The 9,581-nt window shown below is 55.8% G+C and overlaps 1 protein-coding gene across 2 annotated transcripts; it reads right to left on the minus strand.

The window, feature by feature from the left end:
* Nucleotides 1-6,989, minus strand: AQP3 (aquaporin 3 (Gill blood group)). Of its 2 annotated transcripts, none has more exons than XM_025432831.3 (6): nt 6,615-6,989; nt 2,613-2,739; nt 2,110-2,247; nt 1,634-1,752; nt 1,086-1,303; nt 1-1,000 (listed from the first exon to the last, which is right to left on the minus strand). In XM_025432831.3, exons 1-6 carry the CDS (start codon nt 6,816-6,818, stop codon nt 832-834), a joined length of 975 nt encoding a protein of 324 aa, XP_025288616.1. In that variant the 5' UTR covers nt 6,819-6,989; the 3' UTR covers nt 1-831. The 2 variants fall into 2 exon arrangements, with proteins under 2 accessions (XP_025288616.1, XP_025288617.1); XM_025432832.3 differs by lacking the exon at nt 6,615-6,989 and adding an exon at nt 5,926-6,084.
* Between the last annotated feature and the right edge of the window lie 2,592 nt (nt 6,990-9,581).

Raw genomic sequence — 9,581 nt, forward strand, 5'->3', positions numbered from 1 at the left:
TTTTAGGCACACATTTTATTTTATTTTTTATATATAAAAGGCAAAAGAGTACATGTATTGAGTGGAGGATTAAAGGAGTGAAGACCCTATTTTAAGTAGGGTCTCCCAACCCCCATCCCTAAAAGTCTAACATCTTGCTGTATTACAAAAAAAGAAAGAAAAAAAAAAAAAGGCAAACATGAAACTTATGACCTGGACTTCACCCCACTACCCCTCATACCTACATTATGACAGAAATACGTTCTCTGCTCCTACTTATATACAGCCAGAGCTCCACACCTGGGCAGTGGGCCTCCCCCCATATTCCCACCCTACCTCCCCAAAGCCTCTAGAAGCCCCCTTGCTGAGAAAAAAGGGCATATACACACACATACTCAGAAGCACATATATCTGGATCCTTCTCCACACAGAGCACCTGAAACACATACAACACACCACAGACGGACCTTCCCCTTCCTCTGGGCTCCCCCCACAGCTAGAATCCTTTCCATTTGGTTGCTTGCCCTGAATATCTTAGAAACCACCACACACACACACACACACACACACACACACACACACGCCCACACAGCTGCTCCCCATTCTCTCTTTTTGGGAAACAAAGGGTATGTTGGCCCTATTCCCTGTCCCACCACAGCCTAAAGTCAGTGTCCTAAGGTTCTATTTGTGGAGGGTCCTGGGGGGGAATCCCCCAAGGGGGCTGTCCACTGGAGGGGGAGTAAACAAGGAGCTTCTTAGTCTGGGAGGGGGGCCATGGAGGCTTCTAGGGAGCAGCCCTCACACAGTCTGTGGATGCTCAAGGGAGGGGGCGGGGAGGTGGCCCCTGCCCACTCAGATCTGCTCCTTGTGCTTCACATGGGCCAGCTTCACATTCTCCTGCTCAGTGGAGGGTGGAGGCTGCTCCAGATGGCAGCCGATCATAAGCTGGTACACGAATACGCCCGCAATGGAGCCCAGGAGCGGAGAGACGATGGGCACCCACCACCAGTGGCGGCCGGTCCTGGGGATGGACAGATGTGGTCAGGGGCTGGTGGGGCAGCAGAGGGGAGTCAGGCTAGGGCAGGCTAGGTGGGGGCTGCACTCACGTGAAGACTTCAGAGCCCCAGCCAGCAATAGCGGTGAAAAGGCGAGGACCAAAGTCCCGGGCGGGGTTGACAGCATAACCAGAGTTGAAACCCATGGAAGTGCCGATAACCAGGACCACCAGGCCCACGGTGAAGGCCTCCAGGCCACGGGGCACAGGGTTGTTGTAGGGATCAACAATGGCCAGCACACACACGATGAGGGAGGCTGTGCCGATGAACTAGGGAGTGGGGAGGACGGGGTGAGATGCTGCTCCCAACCCACCGTCCGGCCCCTCCTCAGTCCCTGGGCTCCTGGAGCCTTACCAGTTCCCAAGTTCAGCTCTTTCCAGCAGTGGTGCTAGAATGCTTATGTGCACAAAGGATCCCCTGGGGAACTGGCTAAATATGCAGAGTCCTGTTTTGTAAGGACCTGACACCATGATTCTGATGTAGGTGTTCCCACACATTGAAAAACCCAGTCAAGGAGTCCCGTCCCCCAGCCACCCACGGAGCAGCTGAGTACCTTGGCCCTCCTCCCTGTGTTCCCCTCATGATTCCCCGGCCCATACCTGGTCGAAGAATCCATTGACCATGTCCAAGTGTCCAGAGGGGTAGGTGGCAAAGATGCCAGCTGTGCCATTGGGGCCCGAGACTACAAGCTCATTCTTGGCAAAGTCCCAGATTGCATCTGGTGACAGATTAGAGCCAGAGTGGGTGAGGGCAGAAGCCTACCCGCTCTCCTGTCTCAGGCTGGGCCCACCCTCCTGGGGGATCACAGGCGGGAACATCACTGCTGTATTATTACTCAGGAGTCTGTGGAGGGTTGGCAGTGGGGGGGTGGGGGCGGACAGCCTGAGACTCTATTGTTGCCCAACTTGTTTCTTTCCTCTTATGCCCCCCACCTTGGGCCCTGTGCGTGAATGAGTGAGTCATGAGCCCAAGGCTTGGGCAGGCCCCAGCTGTCTATCATCAAAAGGCCAGGTGCCAACAGGTCCCAAACAGAGGGAGGGCGGTAGTGGAGGATGGCAGGGCGGAGAATGCTCACCGTAATACAGCCCAAAAACAATCCCAGCACCCAAAAAGGCTCCCAGGGTCTGAGCCAAGGCGTAGACAGGCAGCTTGATCCAGGGCTCGCGTGCCAAGAAACACATGGCAAAGGTCACAGCAGGGTTCAGGTGGGCCCCTGGGCAGAGGGGAGATGGGACCTATTAGTCACTGTAGCTTGCCACAGACGAGAGGCCAGGATCCCTAACCTCCATATTCCCCCTCTCTCGCCCTCATAAGCAGGGGTGCAGAGAAGGGTTTCTTGTACCAGGTGGGGGGTTGGACTATGTAACAGGCCAACTCTGATAATCTGATTCCAAGGTGAGAGTCACAGGTTCAAAGTATCAAGTTTCTTCTCCACTTTCCTCTTCCAAGGGCTCAAAAAGCTGAGGCCACGGCTATGCCTCATCCTTGGGAGTGTCCCCCACTACCCCATTCCCCCGCCGGGCACCTTGTGGGAATGCCATTTGAAGATTGATGACTGAGGGTGGAGCAAGGCCTTACCAGAGACCTGGCCAGCAACAAGGATGCCCAGGGTGACAGCAAAGCCAAAAGCTAGGTTGATGGTGAGGAAGCCACCGTGGGTGCCCCGGCTGAGCACCACCTGGGCCACGGAGCCACAGCCAAACATCTATATGAGGAAACAGAACCAGGCAGAAAGTGAGGCTCGGCAATTGTCACTCCGGAGGGAAGAGGGAAATCCAGCAACCTCCACCTGCCTTCATCCGGAGAACAGGGAAGCCCTTCCCCGGGGAATCTAACCCAAACCCTCTCGCTGCAGCTGCATCCTGCAAAATAAGCAGACATACCCTCCTACCCACAATGTGCAAACTTTAATTTAACAGGGCCCTGTGGGATGGACTGGATGTAGAGTCTACAATTGGGAGCCCCAAAAGATGTCTGGACCATCTTCTCTAATTTTACTGGAATCTTAGTAGAAGTGAGGTAAAGGGGAGCAGCTTTCACCTTAGCACAGTTTCTCTTCCAGCCCTTCAGGCCTGGCCCACAAAGTGGAAAGGCTCTCACTCATACCCCACCTGCACTTGCCTTCTTCTTCATCTCAAAGAACAGCTTGGGGGTAGGGGTTGAGGATGACATGGGGCACAGAGAAATAGAAAGGAGGCTAGAAGTTAGGGTGAGTCCATCTTTTCTGAATCTGGAATGTCTGAGCCCTGCCCCCACCCTTGCCCCTATTCCCATCCCAGAGCCTCCTCTCTCCACTCACCCCCACCCCTCTCTCAGGGGGTCCAGGTTCCCTACTCAGATGTGGAGGTCCTAAAGACAGTGATCTGAGTGGCCCCTCTCACTAGTCCCAGCAGGGCAGTGGAAGTGGGGAGATTGATCCTAAGGTTTCTGCCAGTGGGGGGAGATTCAAGAGGCCTAAGGTCTCTGATGTCCTGCAAGTATAGGACATCCTGTTCCTCTTATTTAAATGTAAACATGCAGGATCCCTGGGTGGCTCAGCAGTTTGGTGCCTGCCTTTGGCCCGGGATGTGATCCTGGAGTCCAGGGATAGAGTTCCACATCGGGCTTCCTGCGTGGAGCCTGCTTTTCCTTCTGCCTGTGTCTCTGCTTCTCTCTCTGTGTCTCTCATGAATAAATAAATAAAATATTTAAAAAATAATAAATGTTAACATGCTTCTGTACCAGCGACAAAGAGCTATTGCCTTGAGCGCCCATAGTGTTCCATAAAACTGCTCCAGCCCCTGCCCTGGGTTTCCTCTTCTACCTCCCCATAACTAAAAGTTTTATGCCTACCCTGCTAGCAGCTCCCAAGACTTGTGCTAAGGCCCCTGGTCATTCTGATGGATCAGTGTCCTGCTGTACTGGCTTGTTAAGCATTTTGATTATCATCCCGCAGAAAGACCAAGAGATAGTGGGGAAGCCAGCGGGAGTGATGCAGGGCAAAGGTGTGTAGGCAGGTGAGAGCAAAGATCAGAGACTGTGAGTATGTGGGAGGTTGGGGGAGGCATATGGGGTCCGGGGCACCCTGCCCAGCTTGGCAGGCCCTGGCCTTGGCTCTTTTCCTGCCTGAGGCCCAAACCTGGCTCCATCCCAGGAGACCTTGGAGGTAGAAGCTGTCAGAGCCAGTTCCACCACCTTGGGGCTAATCTTCCTCTTCCTCCCCCTCCTTCTCCCGTTTTCCCTGCCTTGCTAGGTACCTCAGAGAAAGGGGCTTCCTCACCCCAAGGCCAGCCCTTATCCTACCACCAGAGGCTCTGGGTCCCCAGCCCACAGAGGTATGCAGGCAAGCCCTCACCCACCACTCAAGGGTCTCCCAGGCTTAGCCCCTCCTCTTTAGGCAGCCCTTGAGGTTCTGCTTTTCACTGACACCAGATGCCTTACGCCCATCTGAGCTTGAAAGCCTTCACAGAAGTAACACCCTCGTTTTGTGGTTGAGGATAAGCCAAATGATCCTGGGGCTCAGTGCAAGGCCTGACTGCTTCTTTGTGGGAGAGGCCAACTGAGATGTGAGAGGATAGGGAGGCCCCTCTATGACTGTGGAAGACACCTTCCCTGGTCCTGGCTGCTCTCTCAAACAGGGGCATGGACCATCAATCAGATAGTGAGGGACATGAGGTTCTGGGCCAGGAGGGCAAAAAGCACCTGCCTCTCCTCCCTTCTTGACATAGGGAGAGAAGGGATGGGGATGATGCAGAGGGCCACTGGTCTTGTGAGGGGCTGTGGATAAAGTGACCCACCTGGCTCCTCCCTTGCTGTTCCTGGAAGCCAAAGGTTGAGTCTGAGACCTCTTCTTCTCACCATGGAGCCTGCTCTACCACCACCACCCATTTGGCCACCCCAGCCTTACCTACTTGCCTCTAGTTAAGCTTCCACAGGGGGCCGCCTGGTCTGCCTTATCTACAGTTGGGGCTGGGGCAGAAACGGAATAACCCATTCACCACAATGAAGCAACTGAACCCAAAAGTAACCCAAGGGAAAAACAGGTGTAACCACATGAGGGGCTGAAAATCAGAGAGTAGGTGGGACAGGAAATGGAGACTGTAAGCAGTATTTCTGTCAGACCCAAGAAATGTAAACAAAGTCACCCGGGAACAACCTAGAGACAAAACTAGTGTAACCAAGGAGTAACTGGACTGGAGATAACCCCGGCAGTGGAAGTGGCCTACCCAGAGAACCCACAAACTAACCCAGAGGTTGAGTTAGAGGCTGAGGCTCAGAGTGCTTGGGCACAGAGGGCGACAGCATCTGTCCGGGCGACTGACCATCTGGGAGCCGCTGGCACAGGGGTGTGACTTTAGTTAGACCATGTCCTCTGTGCCCGGGCCTAGCTGCCTTCCGCAGCCTCCTTATCTCTATCCTCCTTTCTTCCAGCTCTGCTGTTTGCACCCTGTGGCCTCCGCCCTCTGCCCCCACCTGTGGCAAACTGTCCTCACATCACGGGAACTTTTGGACTTTCTAAAGCTTAATTATTCATTAGGGGCCAGATATCCAGGACCCAAATAATCTAAGAGAGGCCCATCTGTGCATGCCCCCACTGCCTCGCAGGGCTGGGGCTCTGGGCACCTGGGGAAGGAGAGCCAGGAGTCGCTGGAGGTCTCCGCCTGCAGGGGTGACGCCGCCCGCAGCCTCTGGGCTGGGGCCGCGGCCGTCGGTGGGAGCAACAGCTGGCGTTGTGGCAAGGGTCAGAGCTGCCACGGCTGGGGTTGGAGCGATGCGGGGAGAGCCCTCGGGCACCGGGCGAGGTGGGGAGCAGAGCTGGGAGAGGGGTGGGACCGTCGGGACAACCGGGGAGCAGGGGGCGCGGAGTGTGGGCGCTGGAGAGAGAAGGGCTCCTCCGGGTCCCCCCACTCACCACGAGGATGAGGGTGCCCAGGCACTCGGCCAGAGCCTGGCGGAGCAGCCGGTAGCGGATGTGCAGCATCTCCCCGCAGCGGGACACCAGCTCCTTCTGTCGACCCATGGCGGAGCGGCGGCGGCGGGCGGGGCGCGGGCGGCGGCGGCTGCAGTGGCCCCGAGCGCCGCGCGGCGCCCTTTATAGGAGCGCGAGCCGCGGCCCCGCCCGCCCCGCGGCCCCGCGGCCCCGCCCGCCGCGCCCCGAGCCCGCCCGAGGTGTGGGCGGCCGCCCCCCGCGGCGTGCCTGGGGGCCTGGGGAGGAAGGTCGGGGGCGGCGGGAGCGTGGGCTTTAGGGGTGAGCTCGCTGCGGGAGGGCACGTAGGGGAGGAGGCTGCTGGGGGCTGAGGAGACTGCGGGCTCTGGGGGGGCGGGGGGTACAGGTGCGGGATCTGGGGAGAATGAAGCTCCCCTAGAGGCCTCCTTGGGCGGCTCACAGCGAGCCAAGCTGTCATCCTTGCGACGGTGGGGGTGAGCCGGAGGGTCAGAAAGGACAGAACTGCCCCCCTCCCCCCCCCCCAGCCCTACAGGTCCTCAGCCAGGGGCTGGAGGGAGGAGGCCCTGGGCCTTCTCATGGTCCAGACCTGGGTGCTCACAGCACGTGTGCTGAGAGCTCACACGCGGTTGTCGCTTGTGCTGACTACACGTCACCTGTTGCCGTCCCGACCAGCTCTGTCCACAGCTGTGTCCACACGTGCCGTGTGTCCGGTGTGCCAGATCCACTTGGACACTTCTCGTGGCTGTGCACATGTCTGTTGGACCTGGTTGGGTTAACTCAGTCTGCCACACGTGTACCTGCGTGTGTTTTGCACATGGTTCCAGAGGCTGAGCCGAGGTTGTCCTGACATGCCACATGCCACATGCTTGCCAGAAGGGTGAGTCCCAGCTGTTTTTAACCTTCTCTTCTCACACTCTCGCTGATCGCCAGCCAAGGGAGAGTGTGACCCTTTAAGAAGTTAAGCTGGCTAAACTGTGAGGGTTGTCAGCCCTGTCCAAGGTGGGGCATGAGGCAACTTTGCTCACTATACTGCATTTAATAATTGGGAAACTGAGGTGTGGTGGCCTGGCCCTACTTCCACAGGACTGGGAGCAAATATGACCTCCCCTGGGTCACAATGGCAGCATTGCCAAGGGAGACCAAATTTTCCAGAGGTACTTAATCTTGGTGGTCTAAAGGCCTTTGAGGAGTGGCTATCAGAAATGAGGGCTCCAGAGATGACTCATGCCCAAAGAGATGGGGTTTAGCAACATACTCTGGATAAATTTACACACTCTCATATGCACACACACACACACACTCACCTGGAGGCTGGCTATAAACCTATAAACAGAGCTCTGTTCACATGCTCATGGGATCCCATTCACATGAAAGCCTGGCCATGGGCTCAAACATATATGTAAGCCACACGTGAGGTCTCCCATGGCCCCTCACCCAGGGAGAAGCACCCCTACTCTCCTGGCCCCCATGGGCTGGGAGGCCCCATGGTGAATCAGGGGGCCATCACCAAGTGCCTACTCACAGCCCCACTGCCAGTCTGTGACTCAAGACACAACCCAAGACTCCCATGCCAGAGCCCAGACTGTAGAAATGGAGACACACCCTCTACCATGCAGCCCTTTCTTCTCCCCATCATGTGATGTGCTTCTCAGACCCTCAATGCCTCAGATGGGACTGCAAAGGCAGCACAGGACAGGAACTGGCAAAGGGCTCAAGACTGAAAGAAAATAGGAAACCCCAGCCCATAGCACCCCATCCTCACCATGCCCCATCCTGGGCTGGCCTGAAGCTAGGGTTGGCCTGGAAACCAGAGCACAGAAGAAAAACAGGGACAGCTCTGCAACCAGCAGGCACACACAAGGCCCTATACACACGTGTTTGCACTCAGATTATAGACGTTCACATGTGCTACACCAAATTCTCCCTCCCACCAGACTCATTCCTATCTATAACTAGTGTGGACACACGTTCATACCTGTACATACACATGCACAATGGGATGGGTTTGGGTCGGAGCTGAGAAGATATGGTATGGGTAGGGCTTCATGCTTCTTAGTGGGCCTGGAAGAGGGAGAAGGATACAATGCCTTCCAAGAGTCCCTTATTCCTACCAGCCCTCATCTGGGATTAAGAGGGGTCAGGGCCTAGGGATTTTGTCCAGAAGTGCCAGGTTGGCCAGAGTTTGGGTGCTGAAGCAGGACCTCTCTGTGACTCTTCTCATTGTAGTCAATGTCAATGGCGCCCCCTGGGGCAAAAGACAGAAAGAAGCATGGCTTCACAGAGAAGTGACTGAGCTTGGTAGGGCCAATTCTGAGTCACATAACTTACTTATAGCCCTCTGGGCTCCCTCCTGTGCTTTGGGAAGGAAAATCAATGCCAAGTGTAGGCTAGAAACCAGCCCACCTGGGAACTCTGAGAGGATGCAGATGAGGAGGAACCACCTCCTCCCAGGGCATCTTGAGCAAGGTCTATGTCTCACCTGGGCGGGAGGGCTGAGCCCAGGAAGGGGCCTTGACGGCCCATCCACCCTGTGGGAGGCTGTGACTCCTTGAGGTCAGAACTGGGGGAGTGGGTTCCCAGGCAAGGGAAGGGCTAGCAATGCAAGTCCCAGCCTGCTGGACTAGAGGGGCTGGCTGGGCCCCTATAAAGCAGGGGGAGGTGGTGACACACCCTTCATTTCCTACCCCCCAAACTCTTTTTGCTTCAATAGAAGCAGTGTGAACCAAGACAAGACACATGGGCCTTGTTGTCAGCAAGTGGGGTAGAGAAGATTGTAGACATTAGAAAATAAGTCATGGTACAGTACCCCCAGCCTCTTTAAATCCCCTAATCTCCTCCAGAGCATTGGAGCAGGATGAGGGGAATGGCAGACCAAAGCAGACATACAGACATTTTCAAGTTTAGAAAGCACTTCCTCCCATTTGCAAAACAATCCCCAAAAGTGCATGTATTTCCCCCCTTTCACAGATGACAAAACTGAGGTCTGGAAAAAAGTGACCTGCTAAGGTCTCAGCTACTATGTGTTGAGCTGGGATTCAAACCCCATGGGATTGAAGAGGAGAGGTGAAGAGGGGCAGAGAGGCGGGGGAGCCTCAGGTCCGAGGCACGGGAGGAGCAGGGAGCCAAGACACAGGAACACACTGAGTCTCTCCACACTTGAGCTCCCATTCTAGAATGTGTCCCACTCTTAGACCACTGCTGGACATTATTCCTGCTCTTAGGCCTCAAGAGTTGGGGGCTGGCTCTGGACTGGAATTGGGAGTGGAGAGCAGAGATGAATCATCCTATTATGAGCGTCCCCAGACTGGGGGGGTGGGCAAGTATCTCCTCCTACTGCACCAACAGTCACCCCCTGTCTCCAGACAAGATGGCAGAGAGCCCATGAACACAAACTACCCTCTTGGCACTTCCAGCCAGAAGTCCAGATGGACCTTGAGAAAAAGCTACCTTTAGACCCTTATCCTGGGGACTCTGGGTTCACCTTCTAGTGTCCCTAAGCTCTTTGCATCCTCTGGAGACCGCAGAGAGTCATAGAGGAGGCAGAGGGATGGGCAGAGGCCTAGACTCCTTGCTGAGGAAGGGTCCAGAACCACAAGGGCTAGGCTCATGGGGCAGAGGCC

Source organism: Canis lupus, chromosome 11, assembly GCF_003254725.2.
Source record: "Canis lupus dingo isolate Sandy chromosome 11, ASM325472v2, whole genome shotgun sequence".
Classification (NCBI taxonomy): Eukaryota; Metazoa; Chordata; class Mammalia; order Carnivora; family Canidae; genus Canis; species Canis lupus.

What these genes read in the sequence shown, in the direction of transcription:
- AQP3 (XM_025432831.3), bottom strand. Translation starts at nt 6,818, where the DNA reads ATGTGGCATGTCAGGACAACCTCGGCTCAGCCTCTGGAACCATGTGCA. An exon ending in TGTTGCTGGCCAGGTCTCTG is followed by an intron (nt 2,248 to 2,612) that starts GTAAGGCCTTGC and finishes CCCTCTGCCCAG; the next exon opens with GGGCCCACCTGAACCCTGCT. An exon ending in TGGGGCTCTGAAGTCTTCAC is followed by an intron (nt 1,001 to 1,085) that starts GTGAGTGCAGCC and finishes GTCCATCCCCAG; the next exon opens with GACCGGCCGCCACTGGTGGT.